Below are 20,991 nucleotides of genomic sequence, written 5' to 3'. Positions count from 1 at the left end.
GTCTGGTGGTCCCACCGCTCAAGAGTGCCCGGTCCCAACACAAGCTCTTCTCCTGTCTGGCCCCCCAATGGTGGAATCAATTCCCCACCTCCATCAGAGACACTGACTGTCTCCCCACATTCAAGAAAAGGCTCAAGACGCACTTGTTCCGGTACTTAGGAATGATTGGCTGGACCTGATGTTAGTTTCCTCCAGGATCACAATGACTCTTATTGAGAGACTTGTTGCTCTTGTTGGTTAGTTGTAACTGACTTAAAGTTATTGTACTCGCTGTGAATTATATTATTGTTGCTTGCTTTTTATACGGGTACACTCTTGCACTTCTGAAGTTCATGTTGTTTAATTGTAACTTGTCTAAACATGCTCTTATGGTTCTTCCCTTTGGGACTTATTTGGTTTTTCACAATGTATGCTTCATGTTTTGGCTATCCGCAATGTTTGTGGCTATCTCGTTGTTATGATCAGTGACCTATGCACTTTTGTAAAGCTCTCTCTTGGAAGTCGCTTTGGATAAAAGCGTCTGCTAAATGCATAAATGTAACTATCCCTCCAACGTCAACAGCTGCAAAGTTCCATAGTCTTCGGGTCTTTTACCAAATGATGGAGCGGAAAGGGGGAAGTGAACATATGGACCAAAAGACTGGGGGTGGCATGTTTTGGATGGGAGATTTATGCCAATAATGACCATCGGGTCATTGGCAGAAGGATGATTGGATGAAGATTGGGCTGATGTATTTATCATATAAATGGTGTTTCTGCCTATTCAAATTAGAGCATATTCAATAAGTGTGGAGCTCATGTGCATATTCAAATTAATTTCAAAAGAAACTTGTAATACAAAAAAAGTTTCTTTTCATGTATACTTTTACTACAGTTAGGTCCATAAATATTTGGACATTGACACAATTTTCATCATTTTGGCTCTGTATACCACCACAATGGATTTGAAATTAAACAATCAAGATGTGCTTTAAGTGCAGACTTTCAGCTTTAATTTCAGGGTATTTACATCCAAATCAGGTGAACGGTGTAGGAATTACAATACATTTTATATGTGCCCCCCCCCCCCCTTTTTAAGGGACCAAAAGTAATTGGACAATTGGCTGCTCAGCTGTTCCATGGCCAGGTGTATGTTATTCCCTCATGGGAGTTCGTTATTTCATTGACAAGGAGCAGATAAAAGGTCTAGAGTTCATTTCAAGTATGGTATTTGTGTTTGGAATCTGTTGCTGTCAACTCTCAATATGAAGTCCAAAGAGCTGTCACCATCAGTGAAGCAAGCCATCGTTAGGCTGAAAAATCAAAACAAACCTATCAGAGAGATAGCAAAAACATTAGGTGTGGCCAAATCAACTGTTTGGTACATTCTTAAAAAGAAAGAACGCACTGGTGAGCTCAGCAACACCAGAAGACCTGGAAGACCACGGAAAACAACTGTGGTGGATGACAGAAGAATTCTTTCCCTGGTGAAGAAAAACCCCTTCACAACAGTTGGCCAGATCAAGAACACTCTCCAGGAGGTAGGCCTATCTGTGTCAAAGTCAAAAATTAAGAGAAGACTTCACCAGAGTAAATACAGAGGGTTCACCACAAGATGTGAACCATTGGTGAGTCTCAAAAACAGGAAGACCAGATTAGAGTTTGCCAAAAAACATCTAAAAGACCCTGTACAGTTCTGGAACAACATCCTATGGACAGATGAGACTAAGATCAACTTGTACCAGAATGATGGGAAGAGAAGAGTATGGAGAAGGGAAGGAACTGCTCATGATCCAAAGCATACCACCTCATCAGTGAAGCATGGTGGAGGTAGTGTTATGGCGTGGGCATGTATGGCTGCCAATGGAACTGGTTCCCTTGTATTTATCGATGATGTGACTGCTGACAAAAGCAGTAGGATGAATTCTGAAGTGTTTCTGGCAATATTATCTGCTCAGATTCAGCCAAATGCTTCAGAACTCATAGGACGGCGCTTCACAGTGCAGATGGACAATGACCCGAAGCATACTGCGAAAGCAACCAAAGAGTTTTTTAAGGCAAAGAAGTGGAATGTTCTGCAATGGCCAAGTCAATCACCTGACCTAAATCCAATTGAGCATGCATTTCACTTGCTAAAGACAAAACTGAAGGGAAAATGCCCCAAGAACAAGCAGAAACTGAAGACAGTTGCAGTAGAGGCCTGGCAGAGCATCACCAGGGACGAAACCCAGCGTCTGGTGATGTCTATGGATTCCAGACTTCAGGCTGTCATTGACTGCAAAGGATTTGCAACCAAGTATTAAAAGTGACAATTAGATTTATGATTATGTTAGTTTGTCCAATTATTTTTGGTCCCTTAAAAAGGGGGGGGCCACATATAAAATGCGTTGTAATTCCTACACCGTTCACCTGATTTGGATGTAAATACCCTGAAATTAAAGCTGAAAGTCTGCACTTAAAGCACACCTTGATTGTTTCATTTCAAATCCATTGTGGTGGTATACAGAGCCAAAATGATGAAAATTGTGTCAATGTCCAAATATTTATGGACCTAACTGTATGTTAAGTTTTATTGTGGTAGGAGTAAAGGAAAAAATTAAGCCTATTTGGGTGTATTTTGGGCATATTCGATTAGTGTATAGCTCATTTGCATATTAACATTCATTTTAAAGAACTTGTAATACAAAAAATGTTACTTGTCATGGGTAGTTTCAGTGTGTAAAGTTTCATTTTGATAGGAGTAAAGGATAAAATAGCCCCATTGGGGTGTAATGTTGCCTGGCCTTATTGGCACACATCTCGGATTGATGAGAATTTAACATATTTCCTCAACTAGGATTTCTTAGGACTTTTAGTATGTTGTTCTGGACACCTCATAGAAATGATCTAAGCTGCAAAAAAAAAAATTACATTTAGTCTGTCGTAAAATGTTACTTTGCCTGGACTAATAGTAACAAAGTTACATACTAGCTAGTTATAACAGTTACACAGAAAGAGACACAATATGACAACAAAGTCCAAGTGGACTCAAAGAACGCAGTGTTCGGCAATCAACTGCAACAACTACCAATGTGACAGTATTTATGCCTTTCATCGCTTTCCCAAAGACCCTGACAGGTAAATTTTGTCGGTAGCGTAATCTTATGCACCTGCTAACTTTAACGTTTTTTTGTCTACTAGAGGCTAGTAAACTTAATTCCTTCTAGGAACTGCAGGTCCTAGCCATAGAAACCAGAATAATGATTTATATGGATATGACAGTAAATTAAAATGAGCTTCTTAAATTAATTTGCTGAATTCATATATTTCATTGATAACTTATTTGTGTATGTACTGTAGGCTAACGTTGTAATGTGTAGAACTAGCGTTAGGTTACCTCCTGGGAAATGGTCTAACGTTAGGCTATTATAACGTTATATAAACTCATCACTTTATTCTTACCTGTCACACTTAGCCTAATGTAGAGAGTAATATAATTTATAAAATGCTTGAACTTCTCTGTCAATATAAGTTCTTTGCATCACCTAGCGCTGCAGATGTGTACGGAAGTGAGAAGCGGAAACGATTACATCTGTTTTCCGGTTCGAACGCTGGGCGCTCCACATAACCCCTATTGAGCTTTCATTTTCTGAAAGGCGGAGAAGAACACCCAGGGCTTGGTTTACACCGATCGAAAATTCTAGCCACTGGGGGACCAAAGGCAGGCTAGGGGAACTCATATTAATGTTAAATAACCTCCTAAAGTGAAGTTTTCATGTCATGTCACCTTTAAACAAAAGTTGCAAAAATTATCAAAATAACAAAACCTGTAATCAATGAAATCAAAGATTGATGTAACCTGTAATCAAAAAAACAAATAACATTCACGTCTTAATGCTAAACCTAGCAGTCACGCGAAAGTGAATGACGAAAACAAATCCTTTCTGTTTTCTTTTCGGAGCGTATGTATTCAGATCACGTGAAAAATGATCCAAAGACGTATCCTCCTCTATTAAATAAAGTACAACATGACAGTTTGTATGGTTTTAAATTGTCATTTATTATAACACTGGCAATTAATTATCATGGCAAACAATTACACTGCACTTAACTGTAAGTGTAAATGTAAACGAATATCATTCAAGTCTTTCTATACTAAACATAGCAGTCACGCGAAAGGGAATGAGGTATCTGTTTCCTCCATAGACTTATATACAGTAGACAGAGGGAGCCTGCTCTTTCTTTAAAGATGGCGTCCCCATTCATTTCTATGAGAAGTGCTCAGTGACACAGTGAGGCAAGCAAGAGCGCAAAACGGACCGCACCATCTTTCCAGTTCTGGCTCGTCCGGTCTTGCACAGAACAGTGGCTAGCCTTGTTCCTAGCTCGTGCACGCTTGCAACTAGCTGTACTAGAATACTTTGTGACATCTGGCCAGGAGCGTGTCAGCTAAGGCATTGCAGTAGTCAGAAAACTTGGGGTAATGGGGTAACCCATTGGGAATGGGGTAAAAGTCTAATTAAGAATCAGTATGATGCGAACTCAATCAAAATCAATGCTATATAGTATTCCGTTCACTTGGTTTTTAGTAATATACGCCTATTCTAGATGGAACATATGTTCCACATAGGACTCAGACTCACCACATTTCTGTGTCTGTAGCTTTAAATGCTAGAGGAGGAGAGAGGCGGGGCTAACTGCCATGCTTCGGTCATTTGCAAGCCATGATGTCTCTCGAGGAAAAACCTATATCGTGCTTGCACCGTCGTAGCTCATTTTCTCATTGGTGGGCCAAATTCTCTGTGCGGGCAAAGCAGAGAAAGGGGGATGTGCTTGTGTGTGTGTGAGTGGATGTGTGTGAGTGGATGTGAGTGAGAGAGTTGAAGTTGATATTATCTTCCACTGCAAGCATTTAACAGCCAGTTGTTGTTGTGTTTTGTTTGCTTTTATAATTTTCTTTTCTGTTTGTGTATCAAATTGCTTTAGTTGTATATTTGTTTTGGAAAGGGGGGGCGAGGGGAGGGGGGTGGGGGGCTGTAATGTGTATCCTCACCATTTGGCTGTTTGATATGTTATCCTCTCACTTCTTATCTGTGAGGACTATTGTACATTAAGTCTTGGCAAAGAAAGCTAAGTTAAATAGGACTATATATATATATATATATATATATATGTTACTACTATGATGATGATGCTTGTTGCTTTACTATTACTAGCTTACTGCTCTTGTTAATGCCATCATTGTGGTGTTAACTAATGGAACGCCGAGTTAGTCAAAATTAAATAAATAAATAGGTAAATAAATAGATAAATACATACATAAATAAATATGGCTATGAAATAAATTCTGAAATTAAAAAAAGATGGCAATAAATATATAAATATAGCATTATATAATTATATAGCTGAATCCATTTACCGACATCAATAAATAAATACATTTATTTATTTCAAAATGATGTTTTTGTAAAGACAACATTTATTTATTTCATGGAACTTTTATTTCCTAATGCCACATTTATATATTTTTTGAGACTTTTACACACCACATTTATTTCCACATATTTCCACACCACATTTATTTCTGTGCTGTATTCATTTCAGATCTCACATGCAAACGAGAGGGGCGTGGTTATCTTCAGACCAACCCAGCTGCACATAAGATAGAAGGCAGATAGGGACACCTAGATTCGGTAGATGATGGAAGACATTAGTCTTGTCAGAGATCGCATGCTGGCCTTATAGATCAAATTGATCAGCATGGCTAGTCAGGATGTATTATTTTGGCACACATTGTAGATTTTGTAGAGGTACTTGGGCGGATAAGTGCTAAGTCTTGAAGTGTTTCAGACTTATCAAGCACCGTGTTTGTGTGCAAGACGGCAAGTGTAGAAAGCCACAACAAGAATCTTCCTTTAGGGTTTAGAGTATTTTGATCGTAACCTATTGTCTGGGTTCACAGTGACGATTTAAGTAAGCTAATTTGTAAGATGTAGTTTCATAAGGGGCTGTGGTATCTTGGGAAATTTGGCTATTGCCTCAAGACAACCCCAAATAGGCCTACGCGATTAGACTACACATTCGGGTATTTTCTGGTGTGGCCACGATAACCAGCTGTTTTCGATTAACCCAACCCATACAAAATGTTGCTTAATTGCCAATAAATTTGTGACTACAAGCTCCTTTCATCCATGAGCCTGAATATCTTTAACGGACCAACAATCATGTGTTTTTGCTCTAGTGCGATCGAATCCCACTTCATGCCAGCTTGCAACTGTTTTATTTTCTTAGCCTACAGCAGCAAATATGAGATGTGACTTGAAATTCACCAATAATGTTGAATGTTGTGTGAATTTGTGACGAATCTGGTGATACAGGCCAACGGCAGCTGCTGCTGTTAGGTGAACGCACAGCTCGCATGCTTACGGAAACCAGGTAGTCTGGAAACCAGGGCGAGAACACCGCGGGTGTCCAGCACCTGTGCTAAGGGGATAGCTGTAGAGCTACCTGTATGGGGGGTGACAGTGGCATCGCACTGCCGAAAAGCATACAATGTAGACAAGCTTTGCCCACAATGTCTGTGTCGTCTCTGTCTTTTTATCATTGGTTCCCAATGGGAGTGATGGCGGTGACTTAGTAGCCGACTTGGTCTTTGATAGCTGCGACGTAGCGCTGAAGTTACCTGTGTAAACATTGCTTTAGCTTGTGTGACGTGTAACTCGTCTGCAAAGCTAACAATCACTGCCACCACTACGTTTTCCTAGGTGGTATGTTGTAGTGATGGGAAGTTCGGATCATTTTACTGATTCGGTTCTTTGAATCTCGTTCAGTAAAATGAACGAATCTTTTTTCGAGTCATTCGTTCATTTCAAGGGGGGGGGGGGCTATCCGTCCACTGCAAACACGTATCATATTCTCATGTAGGTTAGTGCATGACATGTGCACCAGCAGATACTATTTTAAAAGAAATTCCTGCATTAAAATAATGTATCATGACAGTTTGTATGATTTGGTCATTTATTATCACACTAGCATTTAATTATCACGGCAAACAATTACACTGCACTAAACTGTAAGTGTAAATGTAAAGTGAAAATAACAAAACCAGTCAGTATGATGACTGGAGCGAATATCATTCACGTCTTATTAAAACAGCGGCCACGCGAAAGGGAATGAGGAAACTGTTTCCTCTACTAAAAAATACAATGCGGGTCACGTGAAAAAAGGATCCAAAGACTCGTAGAAAGACCAAGTCAGAAAATGAACGAATCGTTCGTTTCCTCTAGCTACCACTACAAAGCCTATGCAGGTCACGTGAAAAAAGGATCCAAAGACTCGTAGAAAGACCGAGTCGGGAAATGAATGAATCGTTAGTTTCCTCTAGCTACCACTACAGAGCCTATGCAGGTCACGTGAAAAATGATCCAAAGATTCGTAGAAAGACCGAGTCAGGAAATGAACGAATCGTTCCCTCTAGCGTTTCCTCTAGCTACCACTACAGAGCCTATGCAGGTCACGTGAAAAATGATCCAAATACTCGTACCCGAAGACCGAGTCGGGAAATGAACGAATCATTTATGTTTACTTGGACGAGCCTATGCAACAGTCCCGATGCGCGGCCAAGAGAAAATTAACAAATCACTCTTTGAGAGGACTCGTTACTCCCGAGTCCTTGTAAGGATTCGTTCAAAATGAACGAATCGTTCATGAACGGCACATCACTAGTATGTTGGCTATCACCGGTCTCGAAGTCGGCAACTGTAGGCCAAGTGGCTGTCTAGCCGGCGAAATAATAAAAGGACGACGTCAGTGTGGCCATTTCAGCTAGAGCTAGCTACTGTAGAGCTAGTGTTGTGCTGTATTGGCACAGACCTGAACAGCCAAACCCGTTTTGTCACTGACTGGTCATCAAAACGAGTCTAGTGGTAGTGGTTTGATTTAATATTGAATAATTACATAAATTATAATATCTGGGTTTGGGTATTGTGTACCGTGTTGAATGGGTCTTGGTCTGGACACATCTTGGTTAGTTGCAACTTCAAATTGCCAATAATAACAAATCGTTAAGAAACTTGACTTCAATTTGAAGCAGTACTGTAAATCCAAAGGTATGGGTAATGTCTTGAATGGTCTGGCTTCACTTCAGGTCTCGTCTCAGTAAATGGTAATACCGGCATGGCATAATGGTGAGGCTAGATAGTTATAGCTAGGTGCCTTATCGAGCTAGCTATCCACATAATAGCAGAGCAATGTAGCGGTGGCAGTGATTGTCTTCTTTGTTCAAACTCCAACAAATCCCAACATTCTAAAGTTGGCAGTTGTTGGTGATTGTCTTTAGAATGTCCAGAAAACCAATGCCAGCTCCATACTGCTCAGACAGTAACAGACCTTTTTCAGCACGCTAATTACTTTTTCTGTGTGTTGTAGTATCATTTTAAGATCAACGTCATTCTGCGTTATTTATTGTGTGATAATAATATTTAACTCACAAAATAAAATTATAACTATTGAAATTGTAATTATTGAAATTAACAGATTGTTTTAGACACAGAGGAATATTTCTGTCATACCCTATGACCCGATTTTCACATTGCACGCGTAAACGTTGACGTTACCGGACGGTTGAAGGAGAAAGCGAGCTAGTGCATGATAGTTTCAAGTTAACATCAACAATGCATCGGTTTTTGCTACCTAAATGTCAACGTTTGGAAGAACGATTAAGAAACGAGAGTGACGTAGAAGAAGAAGAAATGGCAGGGGTATCTGGTGTGGATTTTTAAGGAGAGGAACGTTGTGGTCAAGGAGGTCAACCCTCCACCATGACTGAGGGTGCATGGTGCTATAGCAGCATCAGTGACATTAGCATGGACGCTCAGGATGGTCCGAGAAGACCAAAACTCCAGAAATATCCACCTTGCATGTTTGGAGTCCAACAAAGGAGTTTTTGTAAAAGCTAGTTGGAACAGTTTGCATGGTAACAGTTAGCTGTGTAACATTAATGAATGCTGTCTGATTTGTTGCGTGCATTGATTGCAGTGTCGCTGAAGACTAGTTTTGGTTGATTAGCAACGAAGAGGCCCTTTTTTGCAGAAGATTTTAACTTTTTGCCTTTTTATTTTTTTGAGCCGCCTTAACCCTTGTGTTATCTTCGGGTCATTCTGACCCATCAGTCATTGTGACCCACCGTCGTATTGCGACAACTTTACCGCATACAAAAACAAAGTGAAGCCTTATCTTTTAACCCTTGTGTTATCTTCGGGTCATTCTGACCCATCAGCCGTGTGACCCACCGTCGTATTGCGACAAATTGACCTCATACAAAAACAAAGTGAAGCATTTTCTTTTAACCGTTGGTCTGTCTCAGACCCCCCACATTGCAAAGGTTAAAAGAAAATTATTTTTATTAGTTTTTGTATTGGGTAAAATTGGGTAAACACAATGATGGTTCGTTATGAACCTTTGGGTCATGTGACCCGAAGGCAGCACAAGGGTTTAAAAAAATCAGAGACTCTTTAGCCTAGGACAAGCAGTCTGTCTGTGTGCTAGGTATACATAAGGTTCAATGTGATTATTGATGATTGTGAACTGAAATAATATATACCTTTTTAACGCATTTCTGACTGTTTTAGTTAATTGGGTGTGTCACGCCTTCGGCGAGCACAACCATTGTTCTCTCACATATATATTATTACAGCATTCTCACAATAATAATAGAGTGCAGACCCTAGAGTGCAGACTGAAACGCTTAGAGTGGAGGGCAGCTTCGGATGTCGTTGAAAAAATATTTCTAGTTTGCCAGCATTGCCACAATTTTCGCTCTTCGTGCTTCATTTTTGGATCAATAGATAGCTAATTTTGTGCTGGTCGTAGACAGTTGTCTGTTGAATCCAACAGACGTACACATTTGTTCAGAGCCCCACGAAAGCGAGACAAAGTCCAACTCTCGCCCCATAGAGACCAATGCAAATCTGGTGACAAAATCGTCAGAGAAAGCAAAAAGAACAAGATTTTGAAACTGCCGGTAGAGTCGTATTTCTGACCGCACAGAAATATAAAGGACATCTCTGGTTTCGGCAGAGTCCTGGGTCTCGGAAAATATCCTTATTTTTTGGATTGGACGTATAGTTTTGCGTCTAGGTCAACTTGTTTGAGGTGTGGATGCGAGGTAAATGTTCGTTTTTCTCTCTGCCTAGCTCGTTAGCCGTCACAGCTGCGCCATCACCGTGGCAACCAAACAAACACGCACCAGGAAAGCAAAAAGAACACGTTTTCGAAACTGCAGGTAGAGTCGTATTTCTGACTGCACAGACATATAAAGAATATCTCTGGTTTAGGCAGAGTCTTGGGTCTCGGAAAATATCCTTATTTTTTTGGATTGGACGTACAGTTTTGCGTCTCGGTTAACTTGTGTGAGGTGTGGATTCTAGCTACATTTCTGTTATTCTCTCGTATAATCGAGCTAGCGCGATGGCTCTCCATAACTAAAAACTGTTCGACTTTTTTTCCACAATCGACCAAATTGGCCAAACGAGGTATGTACATTGAGCTTAAAGTGTACATAATCTAGCTAGATCGTTTTTATTTTAGCGAGTTTAACAGAAATCTGCAAAAATCGAGGCTCAAGACTGTCATAGCTGACCGTCACGAACAGCCAAAAACCGGGGCTGGGGCATGTGTTTGCGTTAATCCTACAAACAAACGCTTCGTACTGGAAAGTTTTTACTTTTAATTGACGATATTGAACACAGATGTTAAGTAAATTGTCTTTACTCTAAATATCTTCTCCGTTTTCAATTTGAAGCAGTAAATCTAACACAGTAGGAATTCTCCCACGACATCCGCTCGCTCTGCTTTGACTAACAAATATGTTCTCAGTCCACCATACATTAGACAAGCTAATTTTCGAGCACTTTCGATACAAGATACAGGCCATGTTAGAGTTGAATTGTGTGGGCAATGTAGAACAGCAGACAGATTTGAAATATGATCTTTTGTTATGGCTATTCTAGTGACACTACGACTGTCATCATACGGCGAAACCAGGTCACATAGCTAGCTACGTTTTTCCAGACATAATATTCGTTACCTAGCTACAAACAAATGCTTCGTAACTGAAGAGTATTTACTTTTTATTGGCGATATTGACAACAGAGGTTAAGGAACTTGTCTTTAATCAAAAGATGGTCTCCGTTTTCAATTTGAAGCAGTAGATATGGCTTACTGTAGAAAGTCTCCCATTGCATCCTCTCTCTAGCTTAGCTAGAGAGAGGCAATTTGAAACCTGAGCAAATGACTTTCTACTAAATTTTCAAATTCTTCTGAATTATTTCTCTTTTTGCATTGTTCTTCTCTTTTCTGTAGTTTTATGCCTTCGTCCAGCTCCTGCCCCTTTCAAAAATACCTTTCGGGCACTTTGAAGCTTCAGCTTATAACTTTCTCCAAATTTTCACTATTTTCAGCTTTTTTAGCATGGTCAGCTATCCCCATTCAGGTTTTCGGCATTCTCACTGCTGTTTTGCAGGAACAGCCTTTTCTAGTTAGTTATGCGATTACTCAATAAGCGCGTCTACATGATTCTTTTTATTAGTCGTTGTATGCTCCACGGACAAAACTTGCACCATCATCCTTCAGCAACAAAGTGTCGCCGTGTCTTCCTGTATCGGCCCTACTGCTGTATGTTTCATTCAATCAACACATTGAATCCTACTAAGAAAGCCGAGTAAACGCACTCAATGCACACATCTGCTACTGCTATTGTAACTGTTGCCACCATATTACTTTAATATTTTGACAAAGTAGTGTTAACCCTTGTGTTATCTTCGGGTCATTCTGACCCATCAGTCATTGTGACCCACCGTCGTATTGCGACAGATTTACCGCATACAAAGACAAAGTGAAGCATTTTCTTTTAACAGCTAGGCTGTCTCAGACCCCCCACATTGCAAAGGTTAAAAGAAAATTATTTTAATTTGTTTTTGTATTGGGTAAAATTGGGTAAACACAACGATGGTTCGTTATGAACCTTTGGGTCATGTGACCCGAAGGCAGCACGAGGGTTAAGCTAGCTTTTAAATACACTCATATGCTAACCCATAGTAGCAGTACGATGACAACACAGACACACTTGTCAGAGTAAAGATCGTCGCCCAAGCGTCGCCCGAGTGTCGCCAAGTGGTCTTTCGGCCAAAGTAACTTTCCTATATTATTTAGACATGTAAACGTCCATATATGTTCATGAAATTTTACACGTAGATTGTTTGGTATGCCTAAAATAATACTACTTACACTTTGCTGGCGATAGCAAAAGAAAATGCTGGCAAAAGACCGGAAACTGAGTGTCCAAACCCTGTTCGGGTTTGGACAATAGTAGTTTACAGCGGTTCGGGATTGGACACAGTGACGTTAGTACATTAGTCAAGAGAATTACATTAAGATATTAATGCCTTTAAAAGCTGAAAGGGACTGTAAAAGAAGATAAGATTTCCTGTAAGGTATTTTGTCTGTTTGTTATGTACTTTAACTTTGTGTTACTTTTGATGCTGTGTTTGCTAACCAGCTAACGTTATGTCTTATGTGTTTTGACACCGTGTATTACATAGTTTTCACGGTTTGATGTGGAGAAGAAGACTTCATTAAAAACCCGTAAAGGAAACCATTTGCTGTCTGACTGTGCTTGGGAGGGAGTCACAGCTATTACTATCCCAACTATAATTTCAGCTGTTAAGACTATAATATTCTTTTTATGACTAGCTAGCCTAGGCCTACGTCTTCTTCTGTTTAACAGTTCAGCTTTCAGCTTCTCCCGCATTGTATTTCAGCTCTTAGCGTTGTTAGATGATGCAGTTCAGTTTCCACACTGCCTCTTTTGTGTGACTCACACATTTTTGACATTCATTTCAGCTTGCGGGTATTTTCTCATTTCTGTATTTTCTGCAATTTAAGAAAAATAATTTCATCTTTCAGCATTCCAACCCATTTTCAGCAGGAAATACCTTTCTAGTTATTTTTCTTCTATTTCTTCCGTGGCACCTTTCAGCGCCTTCAAATCTTCAGCTATTAAAACCGTTCAGCTATCAAAAAAATTCAGCAGTTTCAGGCCATGGGTGCTGTGACTTTTCAGCTTTGTACCTCTTATGCTTGAATTAATATAAATCAATATTCATAATATTTGTAACATGGGTTTCCAATGGAGTTTTCTTTCAAATCCTCTCAAACTTCTTTAAACTTCTTCAACTTCCAAATCCTTCTTCTTCCTCAATCTTTCAGCTAGAGCCACCATTTAAACTTTAAAATGTTGACAAAACCCTAAACTATTTTCAAATAATTCAGCTTTTTGATATCTATTCAACTTTTTTCAATATCACTGATTATGTTTCATGACTTTTTCAAGCCGTTTCTGAGATTTACATGGGTGTGTACGTGAAACCCTAGAGTGCAGACTGAAACGCTTAGAGTGGAGGCCTGAGCATCGGATGTTGTTGAAAAAATATTTCTAGTTTGCCAGCATTGCCACAATTTTCGCTCTTCATGCTTCATTTTTGGATCAATAGATAGCTAATTTTGTGATGGTCGTAGACAGTTGTCTTTTGAATCCAACAGACGTACACATTTGTTCAGAGCCCCACGAAAGCGAGACAAAGTCCAACTCTCGCCCCATAGAGACCAATGCAAATCTGGTGACAAAATCGTCAGAGAAAGCAAAAAGAACACGATTTTGAAACTGCTGGTAGAGTCGTATTTCTGACCGCACAGAAATATAAAGGACATCTCTGGTTTCGGCAGAGTCTTGGGTCTCGGAAAATATCCGTATTTTTTGGATTGGACGTATAGTTTTGCGTCTAGGTTAACTTGTTTGAGGTGTGGATTCTAGCTACATTTCTGTTATTCTCTGCCCTCAGCGCGTTAGCAATCATAGCTGCACCATCACCGTGGCAACGACAGACACGCACCACTCAGTCTCTCACGCAGGTGATTTGTATTAGCTGATTAGTGGAGTCACAAGACAGAGCTATTCAGTCAACTCGTCTCATTAAAAGACTAAGAGCACTATAATTTCAGCTACTAAAACGAATATACTACTTCTACTACTTCTACAGTTTAACAGTTCAGCTTTCAGCTTCTCCCGCATTGTAGGCTATTTAAGCTCTTAGCTTTGTTAGATGATGCAGTTCAGCTTTCACACTGCCTCTTGAAATTCTACTATTTCTTCGATTGCTTCACAACGTTCAAACTTATTCTCCCGCATTGTATTTAAGCACTTAGCTTTGTTAGATGATGCAGTTCAGCTTCCACACTGCCTCTTTTGTGTGACTCACACATTTTTGAAATTTATTTCAGCTTTCAGCTTGCGGGTATTTTCTCATTTCTCACTTTTATACTTTTTAAAATATTAAGGTTTTTGTGCAAATTATTCTCCTTTTAAAAGTAATGGTAAATCCTTTCAAATCATTGTTGGAATGCTGCTCCAGCCCCTTTCAAAAATACCTTTCGGTTGCTTTGAAGCTTCAGCTTATAACTTTCTACTAAATTTTCACTATTTTCAGCTTTTTTAGCATGGTCAGCTATCCCCATTCAGGTTTTCAGCATTCTCACTGCTGTTTCGCAGGAACAGCCTTTTCTAGTTATTATTTATTTTTGCCCCCCTAAGCCTCAGTCAATATTTGGACTACATAGACAACCTAGATGTCAAAAGTTTCGTCTTGGTAGTGATTGAGTTGCTTGTATTTTTATTTACACTCCGTTGCACAGTTTAGGAGGTTACAACGTTTTTGTGGCAAAAAGTGTCTTCTGTCAACGAAGGGTACCAGTGCTATCCTACGTCACTACGTCAGCACACGTTAACAACGACACATGGATACAACGTGATAGAGACGTTCTAGCACGCAAATTGGAGCTTGGATTATGAGTGAAAAATACCAACCCCCAAAATGACCAACCATTGGGTTTTGTTGAGAAAGCAACTTCGAGTGGAACTGCCATCTCAGATTTTTTATTTAGGTTGTGAAAGTCTTTGGAATTTGAGCGAGTGCGGGTCGCCCGTGAGACTGCCTAGGCGGCAGCCATGCAAGCGTCATAGTAGTTTAGTATTTTCGTAATTTTATACAGGGCTCTCAAGTGTCACGCATTGAGCGTGACAGTCACTCATTTCGGTATTTTGTCACGCCCTCCCGCCACACATTGTATTTCTCACGCAGAAAAAATATTTATAATATATTTAATCAAAAAAAAGAAAGGGTCTATACAATAGCCAATCGTAAAATAGCACCATTGCATCTGGGTAAGATTTAATGCCACAACCAATGGAAAAAAGCATATCCTGTAATTGTTTGTGATTCTGCTACAACGTCTTCTGAAAGTTTTGTTCACCTACAAAGCAAACCACTGGAGCTCGAGCATCACTTTGAGCACAGTCATGATCTCCTGTTTTACTGTTACAACATATTCACAAGTTGTTTGACACAAACAATGACAACTTGACTGCTGTTAGAAAATGTTTACCAGATAATTAGCATCAGTTTTTCATGAGTGTCTTAACCAACAGTTTTACAGCCTGTTCACTGACAACAACTGCTCAGAACAAGTCGTTCATAGATGTAGCCAGTGTGTATCGGTGAAACTCACTCCTCAGGTATGTAACAGGCCACCCGCATCAACGGATTGCTAGCTTTTCGTTGGCGTAGTTGGTAGTGGTGGCGCTTGGGATGTCAGAGGTGGCAAATTCGAACCCAGTGCGGGACGAACATAGGCCCGATACCTCTGACGGAGCTTGCAATACTTCGTCTGTTATATATAATTGGCCTAGTATTATTTTCGTCATCACACAATGACTGACATATTGTCACATTATAAACATCTCTTTCCAAATAGGCGTAATAATTTTATTAGCACTAAATACATTTAAGTGTTTTGCATAGTCGATGTTATAGGTCACTTTTAAAATAATGTCAGATTTTATAATTATATCCTGGCCATGGATGCATTAATCATTGCTGCCTTTCAAATATGTCAGGTAAAAAGCAATTAATTAATTAATTTTGAACCCCTGATGGGGGGGGGGGGGGGGGGGGGGAGAATGTCACTATTGCCTGTCTTCAAAACTTGAGAGCCCTGATTTATAGTTCGGTCAATTCTACACCAAAAAACAGAAGGAGGGCAATGTTATGACGATATGACTATTGTGAAGACAGCCAGATGGTGAGATTTTAATGTAGTTTGCTGTAAAAACTGATTGGTTTGCTACGTGAGAGCCCCGTCAGCCTCCGTTGACGATTGCGTCAGCTGTTGTCGATCTCTGATGAGTATTTTCTTAATTTCGTACCAGGGTCAATTCTACATCAAAAAACAGAAGGAGGGCAGTGTTTTAAAGATATGGCGATTGTGAAGATAGCCAGCGGGTCAGCATATTTTTGTGATTTGTGTAAAACTTGGAATTTGAGTGACACCGCGGCTGGTTTTGACGTTAGCCTCAGTCAGACTCGGCTCGCCCACTGGCAGTGTGTAGTACTGTCTTCAATGCCACAGCTAAACTTTACGTCAAAAGATACGTTCTCATTTCCGGCGCTTTCAAACAATCAGTGAAATGTGGAGCAACAGCAGCTAGCTTGCCTCTAGCAAACTTATTTTGAATTAGCGATTTCCCCCTACATTAATGTCAAACTTATTTACGTTTTGGGGGGCATATTTTCAGTTAGCAGACGGTACTGTTTGAATCGCGATTCCATACTGCCAGTGACAACGTTGTTACAGTAGCTTGATTCAAAGGGGGTTCGCAGCTGTTTCAAAGGGTGTTCTTAATGAAATATGCAATATGAGTAGGCTAAATGCTTGAAAATATCACTACAAGGGAAAAACTCACCTGCAACCGACGCAAGCAAGCACACCCTACAATTTCCCCAGAAATTGTACCCTCTCTAGTTTAAATAATTATGGCATCTTTTGCCTTTGACGTAACATTGATTTGCTCATGTAAAGACAGCTAAGAGGTATGTAATAATCTAAATATAAATAATCTATTTCAGATTTGGTACAGTACCTCATGTACTGTATGTGTTTTGGAAATACTTTCTGCCAAGTTCTTTAAATAGCCTTTTGACTGAATTTGACTTGAAACATGCTGTTATTGTAGAAACTATGACCAGTAAAGCCAATCACAAGACATACACTAACTTAAATGTAAAGATTTTTAAAGATGATTTTACCAACTTTTAAACATTTTCACAGTTATTCTTAACGTAATGTACAAACCTCTTTGAAAGAGGCCTGATCCCACAGTAGACTTACCTGTGGAGCCAGCATGGAGCAGATCTTGGCAAAGATCACATGACCAGACAGGGCAAAGAGGATGTGCTCTCGAAATGTAGAAAACCACATGACCCACTCAAAATCAGCTGTTTCCTGCAGAGCAAACATAATAAAATAAATGTATTTGCAGAAGACATCATCAGTCTGAGGTAGTATAGTATGCAATGGTTCAAATTCAGTGGGAGTGACAAACCAATTTTAATCAACAACGGACACGGTCAACATTCTCACCATTTTTTTCCCAAAGTAGTACCATCCTGGCTTCACACTGGTTTTGAAGGTCTTTCTATTTGCATTTGCTGAATTAAGAGTGAAGAATCAGCTAAATCAGTTACAAGTTCAACAATTGTACAATATGTTACAATTAAACAGTTAAGACAATTAAACTACAGACATATACTGCAAGATTTCCCATTATTTCCAACCAAACCCCTTTTTTCTTCCTGTTGTCCTTGAGCGCAAGCTTAGCTGGCCTTTTGTTACCGGTGACAGAACCCAAGGTGATAAATAAGGTCTCACACCTATTTTCTTCCTCTCTTTCTGTGGTATAAATACAGACACCTGTTCTGCCACGCATGGTCTGGGAAGTTCACATTCTGGGTCTGTGCCCAGTGGAATGCCTTGCACTCCACCCTTACCCAGAGACAATACTGTATTCCTCTCTCCAGTGAGCCTCCTTTACTGGACATGTGTAAATGTATCAAAGATTATGATGTATGCTGTGCACATGTAACTACCGTACCAGCACAAAATGTAATTGGCCCTATCTTAGTACCGCAGATGCAACAGGGTACAAGAGAGAGCAAGTAACAGAGCAGGAAAGAGTAACAAAGTCGCCATTGAAGATGCGGACATAGTGCTCAGCTCTCATTACTTTCTTACTGGTCCTAGGTATTTAGGGTAGGCAGATAAGAAACTATTGAGAGAAGCAGTCTGATCAATGTTCTAATACTTGCATTGGGGAATAAACTAAACATGAATTTGACAAGATGAATTGTCAGATGTAAATATCTTTGGTTTAATGCCATTGACTTGATGTGAATTACCATGAAGATTAATCACAGCCTTTTTGGTAAACACTAATAATATAACAAATATCTCTACAAAGTGAAGAAGCTAACATCATAACAAACTATGATGTATAATTACAATTTGAAGGCCATATTAAGTATAACCTATTTCGGAAAGAAGGTTTTACCACTCCACTTGGGAATTATGCATCAAATCTTCAACAATGACTGCTGCTAGAATTCTCTTCATGTTGACAATTCAAAGTACAACGATTCATTATTTATAATTATAAAATACATCTCATGATTGTTCCTCGGGTGCATTGGATGGACAGCCATTGGCTGGACAGATCTATGGGAGATGGAAGGCTTGTCCATGCTTCTTTCCATCTCCAAGCGCATATTTTGCATCTGATTTATGCTTCCTGTACGATTATGAGGGCAGGGGGCAAACACGTGCATAACACACTGTGACTAGCTACTCGCACACCTTAGGGTAACAAAGACAGGAATTAGAAAAATTACAGATTAGTGTCAAGGCCAGAGCATTTTAGACAGATATGAATGCGATTGGTACATTTACTACGTGTGACCGTGGTAAGGTAAGAAAGTCACATATTGTAAATGTGTTCATGTTCAGAAACAAAGAAAGAAAGAAATCCATTTCAGGATTTATAGACGGTCTATGTGACACTAAATTAAAACTACCACTGTGTGTGTGTGTCTTGGGGTAGGTGGGAGTGGGGGTGGAGGTAGACTCACAGTTGGACACCTCAAAGATCCAGCTGGCAGCCCAGAACATGGCAAGATACAGCACCGTGTTGTAGAAGTAGAGTTCATACTTAGGGAGGGCTGCCTTGATTCCCATGATGTACACACCTACAGCTCAGGAGGGACAACAGAAAGGTTTAATTGTGAACTTTCAAATACATTTTGATGGATTATTGAAATAATCAATAGTTTTCTTTTCTGATTGTGTTGAAATACTTCGACTTCACATTTGCTCAGACTGCAGCACACCACTAAAATGTTTAAAATCTAATAATTTGTTCTAAGTGAAACGGAACACTTTCTCTGACTATCTGTAAAGACATCAGTTTATTTGCAACCACTCACAGTGTAAGGGGTCTAATGTTACTGTTTCAATGTCAAATGCAATACAATTTAAGCAGTGGCTAAAAATAGACTAGTACTACATGCAGCTAGGATTTAGGTTTGTGCCTCAATTGTCAGCTCACATATAATTTGAATTGTAAAACACACATTCAGATAATCGGTTCCTCTCTATAATTGTTTAAGTTGAATAAGAGATGGTGATTTTTTTAAACTTTCTTTTATTGCATTTCATATCTACAGTGAACTTTTATGTACACCTCTGCTTTATGTGAATTTAAATCAACAATGTACTGCTTTGTAATAAAGACAATATATTCTCAAAATAATTTTGCAAGCTATGAGCTGTCTAAATGTCATGTTGTCTACACTTCAAATAGTTTGGCACACCTGTTATGGTACTGACCTTGAGTGCAGCAATGCAGTGGTAAACGGGAAAACAAGTTTAAAAGTTAAATTAAAAACACAGCCAAAACTGTTCCTCTTTTTGTATTAGAAAATAAACATTGCCAAGTAACTAGGCTGAAGCGCTTGCTCTATATCTACAAAGTTGATCGTGTGGGAGGTACAGCGGGACCCTACTCCTGTAGTGGGAGTTGTTAGAGGTGATCATGGGAAGTATTTATATTTTGAAGTTGTCAGAGAGGGGCGGAGTTATATAACAAGAGCGTGTCAATCAAACAACTAGATAGAGACAAGACAGGCTACATGTTTGTTACCCATAAGCCTGTATAGCCTGTAACTACTGTATAGGCCTGAGCCTACAGTTATTTAGGACAACAGTTACAGTAGTATGAGTTGAGTGCAGCCCCATGTCCTACCACCTCTCGTTGTCTTAAGATGTTCAAACAAATGATTCACACTAGTGATGTGTCGTTCGTTTTGAACAAATCTTTAGTATGATTCGGGAGTAACGAGTAGTCTCAGAGTGATTCGTTCATTTTCTCGTGGCAATGCATCGGGACTGTTTCATTATCACGGCAAACAATAACACTGCTCTGAACTGGAAGCAGTGTTGTAGTACTCGAGACCAGTCTTGGTCTCTCAAGACCACATTTTGAAGGTCTCTGTCTTGTCTTGGAATCGACCGCATTTTTACTCAACCTTGTCTCGGACAAAGAGGACTCTGGATTTTATTTCAATACTGGTCAAGACCACAACTGCAGGAATATCACTAAATTGCCTGTACATTGTTTAATTTATTTGTTAATATCATTACTGTTATTGGATGTAAAACGTCACGCTTCAAATGCAACCAATAACTTGACTCATTTCTAATTTGAAATTACCCATCACTCCTCCTCGCACCCCAAAAGTGAACTAGAGAGGGTACAATTTCTGGGGAAATTGTAGGGTGTGCTTGCTTGCGTCGGTTGCACAGGGGTCCGTTTTTTAAAGACATTTTTACAACTGATATTTCTGTATATTTTATATAAAAATACATACTTATTATTTATAAAGATTACATAGATTTAAAAGCATTTTTTTTTTGCGAGTGAAGTGTAGAATGAAATAGATGTCTTCTCATTTCCCCTGCAAGAGGCAGCCTCATAGCTGAATCAAAACGAATACATTTGGTAGACCGGTGTAAAAAATTTACCTAATCTCT

The 20,991-nt window shown here is 39.5% G+C and overlaps 1 protein-coding gene across 4 annotated transcripts in view; it reads right to left on the bottom strand.

Moving 5' to 3' along the window:
* Positions 1–19,979, bottom strand: part of hhatlb (hedgehog acyltransferase like, b) — a 147,199-nt gene extending 127,220 nt beyond the window's left edge. The window contains exons 1-4 of one of the 4 annotated variants that reach the window (XM_062480289.1): positions 19,789–19,979; positions 19,032–19,154; positions 17,491–17,558; positions 17,239–17,352 (exon numbers count right to left, since the gene is read on the bottom strand). In XM_062480289.1, coding sequence (XP_062336273.1) covers positions 17,239–17,352; positions 17,491–17,558; positions 19,032–19,137 — 288 coding nt within the window. In that variant the 5' untranslated portion in view covers positions 19,138–19,154; positions 19,789–19,979. Of the gene's footprint in view, positions 1–17,238; positions 17,353–17,482; positions 17,559–19,031; positions 19,155–19,788 lie in introns of all 4 variants that reach the window. The other 3 variants (XM_062480288.1, XM_062480291.1, XM_062480290.1) reach the window with 3 other exon arrangements.
* Positions 19,980–20,991: the final 1,012 nt, after the last annotated feature.

This window comes from Osmerus eperlanus, chromosome 15 (genome assembly GCF_963692335.1).
Source record: "Osmerus eperlanus chromosome 15, fOsmEpe2.1, whole genome shotgun sequence".
Classification (NCBI taxonomy): domain Eukaryota; kingdom Metazoa; phylum Chordata; class Actinopteri; order Osmeriformes; family Osmeridae; genus Osmerus; species Osmerus eperlanus.
The sequence above is the reverse complement of the archived record's forward strand: the minus strand, read 5'-3'. Positions and strand labels throughout refer to the sequence as shown.